The sequence below is a fragment of the Sparus aurata genome, chromosome 17 (assembly GCF_900880675.1).
Source record: "Sparus aurata chromosome 17, fSpaAur1.1, whole genome shotgun sequence".
NCBI lineage: Eukaryota > Metazoa > Chordata > Actinopteri > Spariformes > Sparidae > Sparus > Sparus aurata.
This window is the reverse complement of record NC_044203.1, coordinates 26,246,859-26,271,219: the sequence shown is the minus strand read 5'-3', so window position 1 is coordinate 26,271,219 and position 24,361 is coordinate 26,246,859. Positions and strand designations below refer to the sequence as shown.

The 24,361-nt window shown below is 45.0% G+C and overlaps 1 protein-coding gene across 6 annotated transcripts in view; it reads left to right on the top strand.

The window, feature by feature from the left end:
- bcam (basal cell adhesion molecule (Lutheran blood group)) overlaps window positions 1-24,361 on the top strand; it is a 55,277-nt gene that overhangs the window by 12,772 nt on the left and 18,144 nt on the right. For all 6 annotated transcript variants that reach the window (XR_003981183.1, XM_030393882.1, XM_030393880.1 and 3 more), the window contains exons 2-3: window positions 23,370-23,497; window positions 23,709-23,925. Coding sequence is in view for 5 of the 6 variants with exons in the window: in XM_030393882.1 (XP_030249742.1) it covers window positions 23,370-23,497; window positions 23,709-23,925 (345 nt within the window). In the remaining variant the exon portion in view is untranslated. The remainder of the gene's footprint in view (window positions 1-23,369; window positions 23,498-23,708; window positions 23,926-24,361) is intronic.

Here is a 24,361-nt window from a genome sequence, read left to right as displayed (position 1 = left end):
TGGCATAGTTCCCACGTGTGGCTGCTTATTTGCAAAATGTTGTGAATGAAGCAACAACCAGTTGGTGTGTTCTACGACAACAGAGGGTGGTGAGCATCTGGGCTCTAGTTTGCTAAATGTATATAATACCTCTTTAATCTAAGGAACACATTGTCCCCGATCTACTGGGTCTTTCAATCCCATCTGTCGTCGCCTGTGTGTTACCTCCAAGTGTTGCCTCCATGTGTCTCCCTGCCTCGCCTGCCACCTCAGCCTGCTCATTATGGAGATACAGGGTTGGCTTCTCTGCCCTCCAGCTTCCTTTCTTGCCTGGAGATGGAGAGTTGAAGTCATGGAAAATTCTGGAGCTCTGCTGATGATAGACAGCCTCCACATCTCCTGGCCGTCAACTTAGTTTACTTCTCTTCAACATTCCTCAGCTCACACTTCTTTAGTTCCTCTCACCTTGTCCTGGATTTGACAGAGCCCCCCCCCCCCCCCCCCCCCCCCTTCCTGTCCTCTCTCTTCTTCCCTCACTCTACCCCTTTCTGCCTTATACCTGTAAGGACAAGCTTTTGTTTGCCTCTGCAAACCCCCACCTTTCCCCACACTATAAATGTCAAAATTCGCCCAGGGGCCTCCAACTCGCCCGCTGAATGTGTAATTCTGACCACAGTGTTACAAAGCCCATTGTTTCTCCGATGGTATGTAGCGACATACAGACTATACTCACATCATAACAATGAAAAAAAAAAGATTCTGTAAATGTAAAATCTAAGTCATCTGTTCATGAACAGGCCTGTGATTGTTTAGACACAGTGTTATGAATAATGAATGAATGATGCTGATGGGAGGTCCGGCTGCGCCGCCGCCGCCGCCACCTTTTGAGTTCATCTAATTGAACGAGTTCAATAGCGTCGTGTCTGCTTTTATCCCGATCTTGTTCCCTTCATCTCTCCATCCCCCACTCTCCAAATGAAAAGCACAGGGGATGAATACAGACACGTGACCACAGATGTCCAGTGATATGTGGGATGCGTTTCATTTCATTTTCCCTCTTTCATTTTCTTCGTCCTCTCCAGCGACTTTCATTAAATTGAGCTGGAATATTCTTTTTTTAATAATTCTCTTTATTACGTTACTTTCAGAGGAAACGCTGGTAGCCAGTTCTTTTTATCTTCCTCAGAATAGTCACCAGCCCCACTACCCTCTATCTAACCCCACCTTTTATCTCCTCACCTCTCTCCACCCAACTCTGCCTTCATGTGTTCAGACGTCTCTACATTATTACCAGATGCTTGGATAAGGAGGAGTCGGATAAGATGGTGCCAGAGTCATAGAGGTGTTGATAGTGAAGCTTCGACACCCCTACGAACGTCCAGAAGCCTCCTCTTAAAAACACACAAGCATGAAAGATACACAGACACACTCGGAGTCATCCTGCTTGGCTTCCCACCATATGATGTTGTATTTCCTCTTATTATCCTAAACAACCAGCACTTACAACGCCTACCTGGACCATCTGTTCCCATAAACGCCAACAGCAAGACACATCTACTTGGACAGAAACCAGTTTTCTTTTTTTTTCCTTCAGGTTAACGCTTGGTTGAGATGCTCAACTATATTTTTACTTTTTCTGTATGACTATACAAAGGATAACCATATGTTTAACAGCGAAAAATGATCAAACACATTCCAGGAATGCAGGCTCGGACTGAGTTGATGTTACTGGTTCTCCCCTTCCAGGAAAGTCCACTTTATTAATAAAGAGGAGAACAAATCACTCTCCATACAGGCTGCCTCTCTGGTATGCATTACGGCATGATTAAAGTGATACAAGGACATCCTGACACACTCTTTTGTTATGCCTCATTTTTGCTTTGATCTCGGTATGCTAGCGATTAGCATAGCGTCTTCATGCCAGTTTTGCCACATTTTGCTCTCTGCCCCGTCTATTCCTGTCTGCGCCTGTCATCCCCGTAATCTCTGCCTGTCAGACTCCATCTTCTTGCCATCAATTGTTTTCGTCTCTCAGTGATTCTGACATCATACATCTATTGTTTTCCTGGATATGGTATCTTGACTGTTCATCTGGTTTTTGTGTGTTTGCATGAGCATGGAGGCCTGGAGGCGCAGTTTCTTTTATCAATGAGTCAGTGCTTGGTAAACAAAAAAAGAAAAAAGAGAGAGATTCAGTTTGGAATATTTTTTAAACCAATGAAAGCAGCACAGTTTCTCATTTGGAAAGCTGGAGGTAGATAATGTTGATAATGATAATGCATTTTTTCTTAAAACTTGATCGAAGTTCAAAATTGTTACCAGTGACTTTTCTTTTAAAAGACTAAAAAGTCCTTTAATGACTAAAATAAATAAATCCACTAATGTACCCTCGGACCTGTTTATGAATTGATGCTCTTCCCTATGCTGTGAGGAATTTGTAAAATATAGCCAGAGTTTCTCATTTAAACAATCAAAAAATGAACTACCAGCAGTTGACATAATGCCAAACTGATGTTAGCATGCTAATCAACCAGACAGCCCTGACTCACACAGCAATACCACTTTGTAAGAGGCAACAGTGTGATAACATGTGTAGTTTCAGCTAGGAGATATATGGCAACGGTGACTTTGCTACTTAGTGTACCAAGTAAACAAAACAAACTCACAAAATGTAAAGAAAGGATGTATTTCTACACTTATTTTCCTTACTGATAGGTTGGAGTGCAAGCAGTCTTCGTACAGCTAATAGGGCTGCTCAGCTTCTTCTTCTTCAAATTCTGACCACTATTTATTCCTTTTTTTACAATTGACACCTTAATGCCACATGCTTGCCTCATTAACCAGACCTTGGTTTTCAGATTGCAGTAAAAGTGGTAGGCGCCAGTAACCTAAAATGGAGGGGTCACAATATTGATGAAATGTCAGTGGCAAACAGACCTTGCAGAAGTGAATGTTCTGTATTTAAATTAGGGTGAATGATGGTGTGTGTGTGGATGCAATAGGAAGCACAACCTACAGGGGTCAGGGGCCCATCTGGTGGTGGAGATCTCGTGGGAGGCGAGCAGCACCGCACGTTGGCGAATGACCTTGGGTGTGTACACTCAAAAGGAGAGGAAGGTTTGATGGTATTTCCCAAAAAGCCGGACGTGGGCACAGGCTGAGCAGAGGAAGCTGTGGCACCAAATTGGACGCAAAGGGTTGAGGGTTCAGAAGTTTGGTCGGGAAGGAGACATTTTTCATTCATCGCACTGTCTCACCTTTTCCCTTCTCCCCCACCTCCCTCTTCCTCTCACCCCCCACCACTCGTCTTCGTCTCTTTTTCCATCCATGACAACCTCCCGCCGTTTTTGCCTGTTTGTTTTTGACTTCGCTGTCTCTTCCAGCAAAACCCCTCCAGCCCTAACTTGTACCGACTCCCTACAACCACCACCACCTCCCCTTTCGCACATTTTCCTCAGTGCCTCTATCTCCCCATCTCCTGAAGTCGCAGGTCTGTGCAGGTTGAGGCACGTGTTGTTTTGTCTATCTCAGGTTTCACACATTCCAGATATTATCACCAGGCACCGGTTAGCTTAGCTGATAGCCATCTAGACGGGGCAGTCAGTCACCTAGCAAACAATGACGGATGGTGCCCTCTGTGTCGGGCCTGATGCCCACAGATGAAAGGCCTGCACCAGGCGTGGCCTTAACAGGATAATACGTCTATCATGTTTGACCATCATGAGGTTATCGTGTCAGATGACTTCGTTCTGCCGTCAGTTATATTTTCCGCTTTGCCCTGCAGAGTCACGAGGCGAGTGTTGCCGGAGTCAGTCAGAATGAATGTTGAATATTTAAATCTGGGCTTCATTTCCTTAATTATTTCATCTGTTGTCTCCCATTTCTTTTCTAATCACATCATCATCCGAGCTATGAATAATAATTTAATGAAGCATTAATGAATATGAAAAATGTGCTCTGTAGCAGATTGGAATTTTATGAGGATTGGAATAATGCACCTTCGGAAGGTCTCTGGTGAGCCTTGATGTGTAAATGAGTTCGACACTTTTTTGGTGTCTTCGTCAGGAAAAACGTCCAATTTATGTGGAGTGGCTCCATAAAAAAAAAAAAATAAAAAAATGAGCATGGAATTGCAATTATTCACGGTTGACATTTCCTCCAGTTTCCTCCTGTCGTTTTTGGAGCTCTCTCTCTTGACAACCTTCACTTTATCAGGTAACTTGTGGACAATGTTCTCATTGTCTGTTTATTTCTGTGTCTGCGTCTGTGCGTGCCTTCGTGAATCTATCCACCTCTAATCCAGCCTCGGGGCAGCTTCTGTCCCCTGCAGGCTCAATGTCAGCAGCCTGACTTTGATGTCAAGCCACAATTTATTCGTCTGTCTCTGCGGACTCCCCCCGCTGTCCACATAATGTCAGGCAATCAATAATAATGTGACCTACCTATCTACCCCGCCTGCCCACTGCTTAAGATATTCACCCCCCGGCCTGCACTGTTCCAATCTCTGACCTGCCCCTGAAAAAATACAAAACCCTCTCGCTCCGGTCCTTCCCACTTTTACCAATAATGCCTGCGACAATAACCTCTATGTCTGTTACCCTGGTAACATACAGCGCCCCCTCAAGCATAGACAAACCGCGGCTCCACTTGTTAAAAAAAAAAAAAAATAGACCGTTCCCTGTGGATCTAGAGAGCAGGGGAGGTTAAAGATAGATGGAGGGACGCATAAAGAAAGACTGAATTAAAAGAGAGGACGGATCAGCTGTTTGTTCATGAATATGTTTAACATGCCCCCCCCCCCTTCAAACCGCCGCTGTATTCGTGAAGGTAATAGAGAATGGGAAAAGACAGGTGTGCCATTATGGTGCAGATTAGCAAGGAATGCTGGAAGGTTGACAAAGGCGGGAAGTGGGCGAACTCCACCGCGAGCTCATATTCCCCTCTGGGTTTACATTAAAATATGTGTGCATAATGCGTGATGTGCATGCAACTTCTGAAATGTGTGCCTGCTCCGTCCATATGCCGAATGATATTCAAAATATGCTGAATATGTACGTGTGTGTGTGTGTGCACACTGGCTTTCCTCAGTCTCCTTGCCCTACCCATGTTTGGACAACAGCTAGCCCCCCGCGCTATCTCCTCGTCTCCAGCTTATCTGCCGGGCCCCGTCTTGAAGTGTTGGTGCAGAAAATAGAAACTACATTGTGAGAACGCCGCCTTCTTTTTCCTTCCCTCGTGTAAAATGAAAGGGAAGCTAATGCAGGGTGACATGGGAAATGATGTAGGATGCTTTTAACTGTACCATAAGGGCGTTTTATTATTTCTTTTAATAATGAGTCGTCTGCGTGAAACACTGTCGAGATCAGTAAGTGACAGAGAGATATTTGAGGAAGCTGTCTGCATACAAATGAGCATGTAGCGACTGTATCCATATCTATAAATATCTGTTGCGGCTAGTAACGTGTGCACACAGGTTTGTGTATTCTTACAACTTCAGTCTTCAGTGTGACTTGGTAATGGGCCTCTCCAGCCTCTCAGCCAGCCATGTGGTCTCTCTCCACTCTAATTAAACTCGCTGTGGTTCCAAACTCCGACCAGAAAGACACAACCTCAATGCCAGACTGTGTGTCAGCTGCTGCCAAGACCTGTGTGTGCGTGTGTGTGGGTGTGTGTGTGTGTCATAGAGAGAAAAACTGAGAGGTGGAGGGGGGGGAGAGGAGCTCATAACCATATTTGCTTCTCATTTTACTCTGTCAAGACATAGAGTGGAAGAGTCTGCCAAGGCACAAGAGGAGCAGCAGGGGGAGAAAGAAAAAAACAAATAAAAACGTGGGTGAGCAGACAAAGAAGGATCTGCGGTAGACAGTATATTCAAATGGGCGCCTGATGGAGGGAACGAGGGGAGTTTAGTGGATTTAGAAATCAAGACGAGAGAAAGAAGGGGGAATGCGGGAGAATAGTAATTAACTCTGAATTATTCTATCTCGGGGGGATCAGGGGGATTAATGGCGGCTTTGGGTTTTGGATTTGGCACCTTTTCGCTCCGTTTCAGCATGGGAGTCGGGGTTTCCTGTATGTAAACGTGTTTATGCGTTTATCCATCTATCTGTGTGTGTGTGTGTGTGTGTGTTTGTGTGTGTGCGTGTCTCACTGTACTCCAGAAGGCTCCGTGTGTCTGTGCCAGCGAGCTTGTGACCGTATCTGCCAGCCAGCCAGCCAGCCAGCGATTGTGTGTGTATTGATGTGTGACTTTGTACCCCCCACTTACTGAAGTTCATCCAAGCATTATAAGTTAATCCGCCATAATAGGCAAAAAGACAGAAAGTGGGGGAGAGTGGTAGGTGAGGGGGGGGGGGGGGGGGGGGGGGGAGAGAGAGAGAGAAGGAACTGAGGGTGGGGAGGTGGGGCATCAAAAGGTATCAAGTGTGTGTGTGTGTGTGTTTGTGTGTGTGTGTGTGTGTGTGTGTGTGTGTGTAACAGTCTGCTGTGTGTGAGGTATGCCAGGCAGGAGACTTCAGATTTAGGGCTAGACAGACCGTTCTAAATCTCCGGCTTATACGCTGTTTTGGGACAGCGAGTGTTGATAGCCGAGGCAGGCAGACAGCTCACGTCGTTCAGATGAAATCATGGCTTTGGCCGCGGCGCTATCGCGACCATAAATCTAACCCATATTAGATAAGAAAACACTGAATCGAGAGGGGAAACAGGGCGCGAATGTCTCCTTTCTTTTTTTTTCTCAAATGAATGAATCATTGGCGAAGTACGAAGCGAGGATGATAAGCCGGAGGCCGACATGTGGAGGTCACTGGTGGCTATGAATTAACACAAGTTGCAGGGGGAGAAAAAAAAAACCCAAAACACTTGAGTGAGGCTTTTTTGTTGTTTGCCAGGCGGGCGCACAATGAATGAGTTCACCTTTGAGCCAGGGTTTTCACTGTCAACACTGTACGAGACTGTTTGGCCAAGACAAGAGGGGGTTTAGAGGGAGGGAAAGACGGTGGTGGGGGGGGGGAGGAGGAGGAGGAGGAGGAGGAGGAGGAGGGCAGGTGCAAGGGTAAGTTTTTTATGATGGAGGAGGAGTGGAGGTGGGCTTTACTCCCGGCCTGTCTGGAGGCAGTGACCCGTACTGTATCCACCCTGTCTCGCTATCTATCTCTTGATTACTCCCCTGTCCTCCGTCTCTTTAAGTGTCCTTTTTTTTTTTTCCACTGTGGCCTTCAAGATTTCCAAGCTCCTGTTAACACACACACACACAAAGACACACTCCTTTTCAGGCTTTCATTTCCACACTCTTGTGCCCTTTTCTTTCTCCTTTGCCCTATCTCACTGCCAATGTGTTTGCCCCTTCCTCTCTATCCCTCTATCTATCCCTCACACACGGGCTTTACCAGCCTGCTGAGCACGATGGCCTGTTTTGGGTTTTTTTATTTCCTTCAAAAATGGAGCAATGGATGGATAAGAAACTGCGAGGGGATAAGGGGATGTAGAGAAAGGAAAGAAAGGAGGAACAAATCAAAGCGTACTCCAGTGGCCTGTTATCTCATTACAGCGGTACGGGCTTGTCACGCCCGGCTGACTGGCCCCCTAAGGAGCGCCCTCTCCCCCTTATAAGACCCCCTTTATTCAGCGAGCGCTCTCGTATTTCAGCTCGGCCACAAAGAAGGGCAATTCTCTCTGGTTTCTGAGCTGTCCACACCCGATTTGTGTATCCGTCCTAGCAGGGCAGAGGCACACATTGGCAACATACAACAGGGACATGGGCGCATACACAGAAGCCTTGTTAGTCGCTAGTTATGAAATGATGCTTTCGGATAATGGAGGCTAATAGGGAGAGTGGATATCCATTTGTTCCACCATTTTCTCCCTATTCCAGCCCTCTTGTACGGTCCCATGTGGGTATTAGAAGAGGGCTTCAAGAGGGAACTGCTGTCAGCTGAAGTAGTGGAAACGGTGTTCCTCTCTCTGGCTTTTCTCCCTCCACTGCCAAAATGAAGGCTAATTAGGAGTGAAGGGAGGGCCGTCTCTAAATGAGATGGGCAGAGTGCTACTCAGCACTCCTACAGAGAACGAAAGAGAGCGGGAGTAAAAGAGGACACATCACGCAGACGGAGTGATTTGGCTTAAGTGGGAGGATGTGAAAATATATAGAAGCTGCGACGCCATTTTAATAAATGTGTCAGATAAAAGTCAGACTGTGTGCACCCGGAGCAGGCTAAATCTGGTCCTTTTGCGAAGACCCACGTCTACACTGAAACTGATAAATGTTCACCTTTGAAAAGTTATTAAACAACAAAGCCGTTATCACGCCAGCAAGAGGATCCAGGAAAGAGTCTTTTAATACAGCTGAAGTCACTGCAGGTCACAAATACTACCTGACAACTCGACAAACAAGTCAAATCAAGCCATGTCATTTGACAAAACAAACATAAATACACCTTTACCTGTATTGATGTCAATATATTTAACTTTAAAACTAATTTGGCACTCAGCAGAGTGAATACCTCTTTGAGTGAGTCCCCTTTAATTCAATCAGTTTAAACCAACATATTTAAAGGTGAAATAATTAAGAAGTGACCACCTCTCGAATTCATACTCCAAACTCATAGTGGGCAGCACTGAACAAGGGTAAATGCTAACTGCTGCTAACTGTAGCTACAGATAGCTGAGTTAGCCGTGCAGCTAGTGGTCAGGACTTGGAGCTTGGAGTGGTATTATGAGAAAAAACAGGCCAGGGCTAGCTGTTTAGCATGCTAACTTCAGTGGATATCTCAGAATCACAATAGTAAGGCAAAACTGTTGTTTTTCTCACATTTTGTTGATCATTTAAGCTAATTTTTTAATCTTTCAAACTTAAATTTGTACATATTTCTCCCTTAAATCTGCTGGATCTGGATTTATATTTTGATGTGTATGAAAGTGTACTCATTAATAGATACCAACCACCTAAATATGCCTTATTCCCTGAGAGATGGACGGAAATGTTGAAAAATGGCATATCTCACAATGTTCAAGTAAAAAGTCTTGGATATGTCCATTTATTGGGATTTGCACCAAAAGTTAATGGGGTCTATTCTAAACCTCTCCTCCATCCAACTTCGTTGAAATCCATGAAGTATAGTTTTCGTGTGAACCTGCTTGATAAACCAACAAACAAACAAACGGACCGTGGGGTGAGGACATAAACTCTTTGTGTGGAGGGTTTTTTGTGGGGGACAGTCTTTTGTGAGTTGCTTACTAGTTAATAATGTCAGCCTTTCAAGGTGCAAGATCGGGAAGCAGGCTACAGTAGCAACTCGGTGTTATTTACCCACAGTCCCTCTCTTCCCTCCCTTTGTTTGCCTCAGCTTGTGCAGTGTGTGTACAACCCATCCACCCAGGAAACAGGCCCCTTTGTCAGGCCAACAAAACACCTGGGTGCTACAATTCACTGTGAGATTGCTGCTACGCCTGGGGAAGAGGGAAAAAAAAAACGGATGGGGGTTTGAGGAAATTGAGCTGTTGAGATATGAAGGGCAGGCAGGTGTGTTTGTGCTTGTGTTTAACTGAGTTTTGTAAATCTAACACTGATCATACTGTAAATAGGCTACTGTAAATAGAACATGAGACATTCATCGCTTGACTCATCGGTATTGAAATACACATGGGTTGGCAGGACAGCATGTTTCAGCCTTTACTATGTGTGTGTACGTGTGTGTACGCGTGTGTGTGTGTGTTTAGGGTCCGGAGCGGACATTTGAGACCCGCAGAGAGTCATGTTGGCTCGCTTTCACCTTTTCCTCACCTAACAGCTTATCTTAAATCTTACTTCCCCTCTGGAACAAAAGTGTCTGGGGCTTTTTTTTTGTTTTTTTTCTATCTTAATCAAACACACTGTGAGCTATTGTATTCTTAAAGACACAAGTACACACACACACAAGCAGTGTAATGGACACACTCCAGTGGGATGTTTATTACAGTAAATGGGCATGAGAGCTACCTTACACTGAGTATTTATCTGGGCCGTATGCTAGGAAATGACTTGCAGAATAAATTGATTCAGGGACAGAGGCGGAGGGGAAGGGAGAGAGACGGCCGAGGCGGCAGCACTTTGTCCAAACCCTTTTAGCGAGATTAGCTGTAATCTTAATGTCTCTCCCCCTTATTTATACTCTGAGTTAGCCCTTCTCCTCGCCCTCTCTCTCTCTGACAATGTGCCCTGACTGCCAAACACGTGGAGGTGTCAATAAGTTTTCATTTAAAAACAAACAAACAAAAAAATGAGAGGAGTAAGTCTCATGTCGGCAATTTGGCGTTAAGTGTCAAGTATTTCTTATTTTCTTAAGGCACGATTACTGGATGTCTCGTCCTAAGTGACCTCTGCCGAACATAACCCATTGACACAAGCAGCAGCGACCCTGCTCTCCGCTGTTTTGTTGCCACAAAACAACCTGGGGCCATGTGAGCTCGATAAAAAAAAACAGAAGCGAAGGACGGCGAATCCCGAGGTCGTCCGTTCTTGAAAAACAAGCTGATGTTTTTTTTTTTTTTTTTCTCCCTATCTTTGTACACTGATAACCCTTCACGCACTGAAAATTGAAGGACAACATGGATTCTTTCAAATTCCTTGAAGCACCGCTGCGCTATGAAAAGGGGTATTTAATGGTGAAGAGCGTCACGTGCCCCGACCACAGCCTGATGAGAAAGCACTGGAGGACATACACTCGATACATCTATAGTGAACATGTCTGCATTGAAATATTTAAAACAACTACATCTTTGTTATATGTGTTGTTGAGATGTTTACTTCAACAACAACAGCGTTTCATGTTCAATATTAAAACCTGAAGAGATCCGTCATCTTACTCAAGGTTGCGGTGTGTTTCGTCTGGTCGCCCATCGCTCTGACTTAAGGGGGAAATGTAAGTCAGAGCGAGCAAGTAAGTCGTGACTTAAGTCGTGACGCGAATGAAACTTTAATACGCCAGCGTGTCCGTGAACGTTTCTGCCTGAGTCACTTCAGATGGATTTTCTCCATGATCATGATTTTCTGTCCCATGATCGAACTACGTCACTTGTTTTCATTGTTTCGCTCGAGCGACGACACGTTCTGTGCGTTTAATGTGTAGAGCTTTATCAAGTGCGTGTCATAAGACTGTTTGAATGTCCGGCGCAAATGTCATTAATAACACCAAAGCCCGAGATCACACCCTTGAACGTCTTGTTTGGCCACAACCCAAAGATTTTCAGTTAACCAGAGTCAGAGAGAATTAAAAGAAAACAGAAAATATTCACATATAAGAAGCTGGAATCAGAGAATTCATCCCTTCTTTTTAATTTGATCGATTATCATAACAATTTTCGATGAATTTACTAGTTGACAGCTAATAGATTAATCATTTCAGCTCTGTGAAGAGTAGAATAGGTTTGCCCGATCTGTTGTCAATCCCTTGTCATCCATTCATCCATCTGTGTATCCATCCATCATCTTTCCAGGGCTGCCCCCTGCCCCCGAATTCACAATGCCTCTCTCAGTCCCAAGTGCGCCTCATTATGATGCCCCATTATGGACGCCCGCGACATTAGCGGCGACATATGCACGCAGATTGCCTCCACCAAACATTGCATATCATCCCGGCCCATTAAAGCAACTCATTTACCTTGATAAATAGGTAGAGGCTGAGGGGAATTGAAAAGACATGCAGGGGACCCACTCCTCCCCTCACTTCATCTTTTCTCCTTCTGCTCCAATTTCAACTCCTGTGTCTACGTTTACAGTGCCGCACTCACTCTACCCGTGCCTGCATTTGCATTGGTGTCCTCCCGTACCCTTCTGCGCTCTCCTTCGAGACCCTCTAGCCTTCTCAACTTGTTCTCATCCCAAACTTTTGCATCGCACTGCGCAAACCAGATCCCCGGTAAAACTCTCCGCCTCACTTCTTTCCCTTCCCCTCATCCATCCCTCCGTTTCTGCCTCCTCTATCTTCTAGATTTTACTTGGTTTTTTTTCGCCCAGGGGCTGTGTTTGAAGGAAGGGGGGAACGGCGAGGACGACTTAGGGAGAGGAGGGGGGACGAGGAGGACAGGGTGTGTTAATTGGAGTGCCTGAGGCGAGGAGGATGGAAGGGTATAGGGAGAGGAGGGGAAAGTGAGGCCCGGATTTCAGGGCCCCCCCGAAACATTAAATATTAACACCTTTTCTCATCTCTGCCCCTTAAGTGACATCTACTGATTGGGTTCTCTCTCAGTTGATCAGGACACACACAGACGCTTGCTCTCTCTCTCTCTCTCTCTCTCTTTCCCTCTCCGTGCTTTCTTTCACCAAATTGAGTTCCCTCTGAAAATGAAAGGCAGCCAGGAGGAGACATAGCGGGATAATTGGTGGACCCTCTCTGTTTTGTGCCCTTTGATTCGAAAAGTAATGAAATTCCTCTTGATATTTTTATCTGATCCGACATGTCACCCACCGCTTCACCCCTCCCTTTTCTCTCTTTCTTTTTTTGGGCTTTGTATTAAGACCCGAAAAAACTGAACCCCCTAATAGGAGCAAGACACTGGCTATTGTCGCGCTAACTCACCGTTAATGGAGTCGCAGAATATGGCGCCAGATTGTGCCAACGCAAAGATATTAGCTTTACAAATGGCCCAGATATTCAGTGTGAGAGATGATTTCAATTTTGCTCAGCTAACTCTAATGGGGAAGGACACTCAGACAGTCCTTTGGTTTATCAGTGAGACAATATATCAAAGCTGCTTTTTGCAGAAGTACTTACGCAGCAATAAAAACTCACAAGACTCATGTAGTCATAGCGCTATTTATAATCCCTTTACAAGACGACTTGGCTTTGTTTTGTTTTTTCCAACCGTCGCCTTCTGCAGAACGGGCCGGAAGACTGCAATGTCAGCTCCCTCGTATTCATATTCCGTTCATGCACCCAGTCTCCGTTTTTCCCTTGTTGTTTTTCTTCTCCTCGCTCCTGCCATCCATCCTTGTCGTCATTTTCTTCTTCCTGACTCGCTGGCTCGTGTTTCGGGGAGGACAAACACGGCCCCTCCCACCCCCGCGCCCGCACAAACACGCTCATTGACCGCGCAAGCTCTGAACTCCCCCCCTCGGTTTGAATGGGGTGGACATCTCACCCCCGTGTCCCTGGACAACAGGACCGGCGAGGGGGAATCTCCCGACACACAAAGGAGTGTGTGAGGGGCCGACCTTGTAGCCCACTTCACACTGTTTGTCTTGAGCCCCCTAAACTGCCGTGAGATGACACAACACACACACCAGTGAAGCTGTGATTTATCTGTCGCGACTGTGATGTTACCTCTCTGCCCTCGGATCTCTATACAGCAGACACTCTGGCACACAAAGAGATCCCGGCACCCCCGCTGGCTCGGCTCGCAGACCTCATTTGCCAAGCGATTGAACTTTGCGATGACTTTGGGCTGTGCGTTTTATAGCATTGAGTGTGATGCACAGATGCTAATATTGTTGGCTTTATGGCAGCGGAGAAGAGCGATGAATGCTGCGGCTAATTGCTAATAGCCTTATGTTTGACTCAGCTGCATTACGTCAACGTCGGTTTCCTGGGAACATCAGGCCCTCTTTTAAAACTTGCGTCCTTGTTGCCGCCCTCTGACGCCGTCCTCTGCCTCTCCTTACCGAAGTTGTGCCTGTGAATCCAAATGAAGTTAAACGTGTTTTAAGAGCGAATCACGTCATTTAGAGGGGAGCTTTGAGCAGCGGGCACAGGCGGTAGCAGGAGATTCAAAAATACTACAAGCTGACAGAGGAGATAAATGGACCTAATACAAGATTCTTGTCTGACAAATAATAAAATCTATTTTCTCCCTCGCAGTCCCTCCTTTGCCACATCTCCTCTCTTCCATCTATTTAACACGTCGCCAGTGATTTTACATCGTTGCCAATAAATAAAATGATAAAACGCAGTCTCCTCTCTTGACCTCCCCAACCAGCTGCAACCTGAATGTGTGCTCGAGTGTGCTTTTTGTGTTGCCGCAGGGTCCCAGGTGTGAATTTTACTTCTACTCTGGTGGCACATCGGTACAAGCCCAGGCAGGAAGACAGACGGTCCCCTCCATATCCTGTAATTGCGGTGCGAGGGCTTAGCCACAAGGCTTCTGAACATCCGGGATCAGCCTATCTCACCTTTAATCAAGCGCCCCCCCTCCCCCCGTCCTCACCCTTTCCCAACACAAACACATATCACACATAACCCTCATGAAACACTGGGGCAATCTGTAAAAGACGAGGGCGGCCTGTTTCGCCAAGCAATGAAATTGGAGCACCAAAGATATTACCGCGCTTGACTCCAATTAGAGGCCCAGATTTCATCTTTGAAGCACAACAGACCTGCGCTATCGACTCGATACAACCGCAGAAGCTTTTGACTGGCTCCTGAGCGGTCAGATGAGATTTATGAGACTGAGGCAGATCTTCTGATTTCTGTAATTGGAGCTTCAGAGGCCTGCTAGCTGTGTGTTACTTTGCAAAGAAATAAAAAAGAAGAACCCTTAAAAAAGTTTTTAGGGGATTCTTGTGAAGTAGGTTACAGTCAAACCCTGAGTGTTTGGATGTGTTTGTTTATCAAGAGTTGTTGGAAACTTGGAAAAAGTCTCTTCTTTGGTTAGGATGCACTAACAGGCTGATCCCTCCTGAATCAGCTACTTTATGAGGCAAATAAAACACATTTGTCTTTGAAGCAGTTCATGAGGGACTCCTAGGACTCTTGTATGAAGGCACTTGAAGTACTTCATCAGCCCTACTTGGGGGAAATATCCGCCTCATGGAACATCATAAACGAAAGGAGCATGCAGGCACCGTGCATGAACAACCACCTACGTCTGTAGAAAGGTCAACCACAAAGGTTTGTGGTCACGATATTGTCCTGGCCAAATATCGTGATACACGATTTTATCGTTTGTATTGCATGTTGATTAATCCTTATCACGACTGAGAGGGTGATCTGCTGTTCACTTCTGCAGCTCTCCCTTTGTAGCAACACAACACTTTTAAATGACAAATTATTATTAAATGAGAACTTTTAGATTAGAGCTCACGTGTAAAGACTGAATTGCAAACACGCCAGAATAGCCCACAATAGAAGATGCAGCCATTACGTTACTCGTTCCCTTCCCTATAAACTTTACAGAGGCCACCTAGGTGAGAAATAGTCCCGAAATACATTTAAATTGAAAGTTAAAATACAGTCGGAGTAGTCCTCTCGTATGAGGAATCACACAGCTGTTGGCTATTTAATATTGTGAAAAATATCAAGCAAGGAGGCAAATATTGCGATAATCTATAATCGATAATATCTAATATTGGCCCTTGCCTAAATCCATTTTCATCATCAGTTGGAACTTTATGTAAACAGTAAAACTATCATGTTCTGGATTGTTCAGGATATTTTTACATTTTCATAGCTTATTTCTTTAATATCACCAGGACACCAGCACCACATGTCCTGTGCAGGATCAGACTGTCAGCGCGACAGGATATTACATTGTTTTATTAGACAGCGAGCAGCGTTTGCAGTGACACATAATGTGGCTGGGAGAAGGGCTCAGGTGTTGCAGTTTTTCATGTCTTCTACAACGGGATGTGGAAAAAGTATCTATAGCTCTTTTTCTTGACATGTACTATATTTTGTCTGTCCGTGCCTTCCCCTCCCTCTCTCTTTCTGGCCGTTCCTCTCTGTTATGAATACAGTTAAAGACGACGGGACTCTAATTGGCATCAGACACATCTCTGCGCTTCCGTCTAAAAGGTCAACTCATAGCAGGACACCAGCAGACATTCTTATTTGTGTTGATGCACTTCCCATCAGGAGTATCCATGGAGACAGACAGTGAGTGTCTGCACTGTATCTCTTTTTCGGTCCAGTTTTCACTCTGCGTGCATATATTCATTTTGTCTCCTTGAGGTTGCTAAAAAAAAGTTTTACTTCTGCAAAATGTTTTTTGACGTTTGTATTCATGCCAGTTTGGAAACTTCCTGTGTGTCAACTCTACAGGTCTCACTGTGCCTGTGCTCACTCTGTCTCCCTTTGCCCCCTGTATGTTGCACTCATTGTGTCAGTGTGTGTGTGTGTGTGTGTGTGTGTGTGTGTGTGTGTGTGTGTGTGTTTAGCTGCAGCTGCTGCTCTTGCGCTGCACCTGTTCTTGTCTCATCAGTCAGGCGTTGACGGAGTCCAGGCCTTACATGGACCCACCCCGACACTTGACAATCTGACCCAGCCTGCCCCTACTGCACACACACACGCACACACACACACGCACACACACACACACACACACACACACGGTATATCTTACTGTGTATATATACTATATATATATAGACTATACTGTATATGCCCAGGCCATCACTTATCCCATACTGTCAGATATTCAATCTATGAGAGGGAGCAGCGAATAAATGACTGAAATTTCACCCCTCCTCTCGCTTCAACAGAGTTTCAAATATGTAACTTTTTATGTCTCTACAGCTACAACTGTGTCATCACTGAATGGCAACAACATCCAGTAGTTTTAACCACATTTTCCAACTTTTCTAGTAAGCATTCACAGAAGCATCATGCTTCCTTTTGTTTTTTCTGCCTCACAGCTAACCCTGGAGTTGTTTTACTTCGCTATAATGAAACTCTCTGAGCGCCAACTGTTCCCATCCAGCAGGGCAGGCGGACTGAGCGAATGTTGAGCGGCCAGGAAACACGGGATTTGAGATCCACCCTGCTACATTAACAGGCCATTATCAGTGTGTGGGAGCAGAGGGGCAACCTGCCACGCCCCTGCCTGGCTCATGAGGGAGATGATGTGAGTCGGTCACATGGCGTCTGTGGTGATAGTGGCCATCACGACTTGTGGTGGGAGTCCGGCCACATTAATGCGTGTGGGTAATGTGTCGGAGCGCAGCTGCCCTGCTGTAGATGTCTCCAGCATAAAAATTGATTCATAACTCAGCCACTGATTTTTCTCACTGATACCACTGCGGTAATACTAGATGGATGTGTTGTACATTATCAGGCTGTGTGGTGCTTTTATACACCCCAGTGCAACTGTGTTAATGTCCTTTTAATCAGTTTATGACAGAGAGTGATCACACAATCACAAAATATGTGAATGTGTCTTTGCGGTGCTTGTGTTCTACTTGAAGACTGTCTGCTCTTGGACAGTATTGTGTGTATTGTAATATAACAGGATAGTTCACAGCTGTCACCCACTGTTGACGCTACAGTAGCCTTCTCAGTTCAAATGGAACACATTAAAACCTATAGCTGCTGCCCAAGCCAGCCAGTCACACTTCTTGCCTTTTCCATGTTACTGCCATCAAGGCTGTGGCCCTGATGTGCATGTTAGCTGTGGACTAGCCCATGTACGTAGCCTCTATAGCAACACTGCAGCAGCCGCTTAATGATTAAGTGTACACAGCTTCAGATGTCAGCAGCGTTTACAAAAGCACAAAAAGCTTCCACAAAGAGACTGAGAGCCAATTCTAAGCGTGCTGAAAGAGGTGCCGACGTGTGGGAAGCGACAAATAAAAACATTGAATTTGTCGTTACGTGTTGTCGTTCGATGGCTGCGTGCTGTAGGTGACTCCGTTCTACGTGACATTGAGGCTGTGTCTTCTGCAGCGGGGGGACGAACGGTGTTTGCTTTGCCAACACTCAAACACACTAATCCTGTTAGAGGCCAAGGATGTTTTTGGACCACACACACACACACACAAACACAAACACACAGGTACACATATACCTCCTGACATTCTTCGGCCATTATGTATCATGTTTCACTCTTCTCGTCCTTTCCAGCTTCACGCTCCTCTAGTAGATCAAGTCTTGCTGCACTATTTTTGCCGCAGTGTTGGCACCGGTGCAGATCTTTACGGCATCACTTTAATCTCACACTCTTCTCTTGTACCCGTAGCACCATCATCCAGGTGTATACAGTCGACTTAAATAGAGCATCATCCATTACACTGCAGCAGAGTGGTGTTTGGGTTAGCAGGGAGACGAGGAGACGCTATCAGCGAAAGAAAGGGGTTCTAGTTGGGTGACGCTCGTGTAAGCAAGGCTCGGTTTCAACACATGCGCCCTCTATTTCCTTTCTTTGTGCCCGTCTTTTGCCAATCTCGCATTCTCTTTCTCTCTCTCGGCGCGCACATGCGCAGAGGATTGCTCGAGCGGGGTTTGTGCACTGGGTATTAAAGAATGCTCTTTGAGAATGAGGGATGAGAAGGGAGTCGTAGAGAGAGAGGGAGAGAAAAAGAGGCTCCTGGTTTGATGTCCAGAATACAACAGTAGGTGAAGGAGGGGAGAACAAGAGAGGAAGAAGAGGACAGGAGAGGGAGCGAGAGGATCCAGCTGGTTCTTTCCATAATGAGGGGCTCCGGCTTGTGTTTGTGTGTGTGTGTCGGTGTGTGTGTGTGTGTGTGAAAGGGAAAAGAGGGTGAAAGGGAAGGAGAGAGACAAGCGGAAGAAAAAAGGCAGAAAGAGACAGACGAGTATTAAAGACGGGTTCACATTAACTTTTCAGGAGATGTGGGACTGACTCTATGGGTCTCCACTGTGCCACGCTGCTTTGACTGCAGACTTGAAGCTCTTTTTTTTTCTTTTTCTTCCCACACACTGTAATTAAGGCAAGCTTTTTGGGGCGGTTCAGTTGCTCATAAATATCACATGCATTTTAGATATACTGTAAGAGAGAGCAAGATTGAGGGAGAGTGTGTGTGTGTGTGTGTGTGCGTGTGTGTGTGTGTGTGTGTGTGCGTGTGTGTGTGTGTGTGTGTGTGTGTGCAGGTCACAGTCTGACCGTCTCGTCCCCATCTGTCTTTTCTACCCGGTCACGCACCCCATCACACACCACCTCACACACACTTTCCCTCTCTTTGGCTAAATCGGATTATCCGGCCTGCGTCAGCTAACGAGACCCCCATGAAGCTGGACACCCCCTCAGACAGCCCCAGCCACTCTCTTTCTCCCTCCCTCTCTCTCTCTCTCATCCACCCACACACACACACACACACACACACACACACACACACTGGCAGCCAACAGCCTGCATCTCTGAATACACACACACACACACACACACACACACATTGCTCTAGGCTCAGATTGGATAGAGAGACTGCCTAATTATGCTTTAATTGTCCGGCTCTGTCTGTCCAGCTGCCTCGAGTGTAAAACACAGAGTGGCGGGCTGACTGATCACTTTGCGCCAAAGGATGTGTGTGAAAGAGAGGAAAAAGGGGTGAGAGTGAGAGAGACAATAAAACTAAATGAGGGTCGGGGAGAGGGGAGAGGAAGATGTGGTACAGATGGCACACATCATTGGTTTAACTGCCTCAGTAGCTCTGTTTACATGCATGTAGTAACACAGCTACTCACCGTACAGCAGTTAAGAGAAAAGAAACAAGCGTATGTCGGGTAAATAGACACAAAAACACCATTATGTGACTATTATTACACCACAAAGGACATAATTGGGCTTGTAGCTTCTCTAATCAGCTATTTTTATTATATTATATTATGTCTGGCAAGATTCTTGTCAATGATGGAAAAAATGTGACATATGACACAAGAACAGCGCACAGCTGTTACTGTGTTTCCACAGGAAGTGGCTGTGATCAGCAGTGTGACTTGAGCACTCAGCATCAGCTCACCTGACATGCGACGACGTCATCCAACCGAACGGCTGAATAGGTTGCATGCCAGTGACTCCTAGAAAGACTAAAAAGTACAACAGGCATTCCAGACCTTTGTTATCATGTGGTTGTTGTTGCAGAGTCGGGTAAGTTTAGGCACCAAAACTGCTTGGTCAAGTTTAGGATGGTGGTTTGGGAAAAATAAGTTCCTTACATGTGTCAATGGTTATTTTTGGTCTCACACTGGACAGGAATGGCGGTCTCCTGGGTAAACGTTTGGGCGAGCTTTAATCAGACATCACATTCGCGAGACTCGCAATTTCTCTGAAGGTGTCTGCAACGTTCTGAAAACCTGTATATTGACTTCTCGCTTTTTAGGTAGGTAGGTAGACAGGTGCTGATTACATTGTATGCATGCACCATCAGCCAGTCTGAGTCAAGCTGCGATGGGTCAGTTCACACTGCTGCAACATCTAAACGGCCTTAAAACATAAACGTTTTGCGAAGACAGTATTTCAGTTTCCAACATGCTACAAACATGCTAAGTGGCACTGTGAGGCTGTACGTTGGTGCTTGAAGGACAAAATTCTACCATCAACCTGCTAGCATGCTCAAACTGTAAATGCTAACATGCTGATTCAGCAACTTCAACTTTTTGCAACATTTGCTAATCAGCACCAAACGTAAAAGTACAGCTAAGGTCGGCGTTAACATGGTCATTGCACCCAGTGTCTCTCAGCTAGATTTCTTTCAAACACTCTCCAGCCTTCAACTGGAGCTTCGTGTTCTCATGTGATTTTATAAATAAAAACAAGTCACTTGTGTAACTGGGTTAAGATTTAGGTTCCCTCGGCATGTGCCAGAAAGTCACTTGATTTACTGTGGTATTTATGTGAGTGTGTATTTTTCCCATACACCACTTAACGGGACTCTTAAACCCTGAGTGCTGCTTCGTTTACTAGCTACATTCTTGTACGTTTGCTCTACTGGCTTCGCTGTTTGTGTTGGCGCAGCAACAGAGGAGGATTTTCTTTGGGGCCACATCCCTCTCACAAACTCGAAACACAAGGCTTTGGTTTGTAAAGTTAATGTTGTTACACCCAAGAGCTACCAAGCTAATAGAAGAAAATATTTAGAGAGAGAAAGAGAGAGAGAGAGGGATACTGGAAAGAGAACAGGGAAGAGCATGAGGAAGAAATCGAGAGGCGGGATAAAAATAGAGGCGAGGGAAGTGAAAGAGTAAATCAAGAGGAAGTGAAAGAATACAACAGAAGAGAGACACATGAGATCTTTTCATCAAATGTCAACGCTTGACTGACCCCTGACCTCCTCGTCTTTTGCGGGTCACGGTGAATCACAGCATCTGACCCCGGCGGAATGTGTCTCGCTAACACACACGCACGCACACACACACACACACACGGCACTGAGCTGAAAGTGTGTATTTGACAGTTCAGCCTATTATCTCCTCTATATGTGCTCTCTGCCCTTCTTCTTTTTCCCCTTCCATCCATCGCTCGTCTTTTTCCCTCCTCACAGTAGAGTGATAACAAGGCGGTCATCCCTCAGCCCCTCTCATCTCTCTTTACACATTTTCTCGAGCAAACACTCTTTCATCTTCCCTGTCTGCATCGCTCTGCCCCTGTTATTAAAACTTGCCTGTCAAACAACTATGATTCCCAGAAGTCCTTCCTCCCCACTCTTGGCAGTTTCGCACAACAAATAAATTATTTAAATGTAGAATTTGTTTGACATGATTAATTTATGTTATCAGACAGAGTGTGGGGCCCTGTGCTGTTCATTAGCAAAATATACAGTACGGCCAAAATATGAATAGTAATTTGAGTGTAGATCTTTGGTTATTTTTAACGATTGCTTCACTTAATGTTTGCAGCACAGGAACATTTTTGGGAATGTTGTTGAGTGGCTGTTTGCTGCTGTTTCCCCCGGTGCATCCATTATGTACTACATCTAGTTATACTTCAATTCTGCCAAAGTGCACTACCTCTGAGAGTGAACATGGCTCCGAGGCCTTGAATTTTCTTTCTGGCATATCAACTAATTTAACTGATAATGCTTTATATTTGTGTCCCTGTAATAAGCATTAGTTTATAGGTAATAAGGCCCTTGAAACACCTTATTTGATGCTTATTAACATAACATGTAAGTGTTAGTAGTGGCATAATTAACACATTTATTATGGACTCAGAAGAAACATGTCAACAGTTTGCTTAAAGGTACTTATGTAAGAATTTTCATTCAAATTATATTGAATGAACAAAAATGATCAACAGAATGTGAAGAAGTAACAGTTTAAACAGAAGGACTTCTTTGTACTGTGTTGCAGAAATATTGTCTGAAGTTAGCATGCTAAGTAGCTAGCCCCTAGCTGCTTTGTTCCGATAGTAAACAACAACGCTCTCCTGTTGCGTCCCAGTCCGGGGAACAGTCAGCCAAAAGGAGCACTAGCTTCACGGTTAACCTAGCTAACTAGCTAACTGGCTAACGGCAACTAATGCTAGCAGCAATTAGTGGTGACACTGATGATACGCTGCCCCCCCCCCCCCCCGTTTTCTAAGGTATTAATAAAAGCCTACAAACACATGAATTAAGTTTAACTTGACTATTATGCCCATTTTAAACCTTAACTAGGCTTTTTTGTTGCTTTATGAGGATTAATACATTCTTTATGGTGTTTTTATTAACAGTTAATTATACACTTGTGAACAGCTAACTATGTTTTTGTTTTAAAGACACTGGATCTAAAGTGAAAACAAACAAATAGCTCTAAGGTTTAAGAGTGTGAACAGGTTTTGTTAAGTGCTTATAAATGTTTTATAATCTGACAAAATGTTAATGATGCTGTGAGATTAACACTTATTGTTTTAATATGTAATCATTTAACAAGCATCTTTATAAGGGCCTTACTGCAGATAAAGTAATACTTATTACAAGGACTTCAAGATAAAGAGTCACCACTTTTATCTTTGGCCTGGCGAGCAGCAGTTTCGTACACGCCTGCCAGTGTACACATGAAATATATGGTCTATACGTCTTTCCTTTGCAGCTGGTCTTCAGTGTTACTGTACCATAGGATTTATGACAATGTATGTACTGCAGTGACTTCATTAGAGGAAATGGAGCTCCTTCCCTTCCTCCAGCCCTCTATCCTTCCCCTCCCTCTTTTCCTGCCTCTCCTCCCTGTAATGCAATCTCTTTTGTCACTATGTTTCTCCATAGCTAGATATACAGAGAGCTATAATGTTCTCTTTCCCCACAGGAACCAGTTTGGTGTTCATCCCGTGCCCTAGCGAGTACTCAGCTATTGATATCTGGGACACTGTGTGCATCCTAATGTCTCTGTTGAATAGAGAACGGTGACAGTGACGAGGGCCATCAAGCTCCCCCCTGGGGTCCCTTAGCAGCTTTTACTGCACCTTTAAGGGAACACTGATACTGGTAGTTGCTTGTAGTGTTTGGATTTACCGCAGTTGGGATAGATCCAATAGACCTGCAGCACAGATCATTTCTTATCAATGACCATTGTATGCCCTTCTTGTTTTGCAAACATTTGTTGTTATTGTGCTTTTTAATAATTTCTATGTCTGACACTCAGCCGCATGTGTTACCTTAAGCAGCTTCTCTCGTGTTACAGCGATGTTGAATTATCACTAACAGTAGTTCAGCTAACTTCCCATCCTTGAGTATTTAATCATATTCTTCTGTTTCTGTGTGTTTCTCTCTACAGTCTGTAGCGGATCTGTGGAAGTGGAGGTGGCTCCCAAAGTGGAGGTGTTAAAAGGAGAGACTGCCAAACTGCCCTGCAAATACACTGTCTCAACATTGTCGAGCACCACTGTTGTTGAATGGTACATTGTAAGTAATTTTGAAATATTATTATTGTGTTTTCAAACATATTTAGATGGGAAAAATATTTTTGCCGGGGAAAGTTTGTCAATGCAAGTTATTAAGAACACATTATAAAGGAATGCACTTTCAAATGTTCTGGTTTTAGACACAATTGTCTATTACTTATTTCTCTGTCTTGGTCCTTTTTCACTCTTTTTCTGTTCATCCATCCATCCAGGAGGAGCAGGAAACCAGGAAGCGCGTTGCTTTCCGCTCCGAGGGCGGCGACGGAAAAACCGATGACGGCACCCCTCTGACTGGCCGGGCCACTATCGGAGAGGACTTCACTTTGACCATCACCTCGGTCCAACCGTCTGACGAGCTCAGCTTCTTCTGTCAAGCCAACGCTGGACCTTCCGGCGTCGGGGAGGCCTCCACTATGCTCAAAGTCTTCCGTGAGTTGGCCATCACCCTTTTGCCTTTTATATGACGTCATGTAACGTTTTAAAGAGACCACTCCACCTCACTTTCTCATCAGTCATTCATGTGAGGACTTTATGACTTGTTTTGTCTCACTGCCACTAAATGCTTACGGCTTTAATGAGATCTGCGTGGGAGTTCATGCATACTTTCATTTCGAAGTAGCTTAATTGCACCTAATGCCTGTAATTTGTTTTGCTGATTGCATCTCGCACACTCACAGTAGCTTAATGCAAACCTCTTTATAGATATATAGCACCGTGATGTGTCACAACTGTCTACATCTGTCAAGAATAGAGCAAACTCACTGATATTTCATCGTTTGTTGGACTTTACCGATGCCTGCGGTTACCACTTTCTTCTTATAAGTTCCCCGGGGGTCAATTAACCACAATCTAATCACTCTTGACA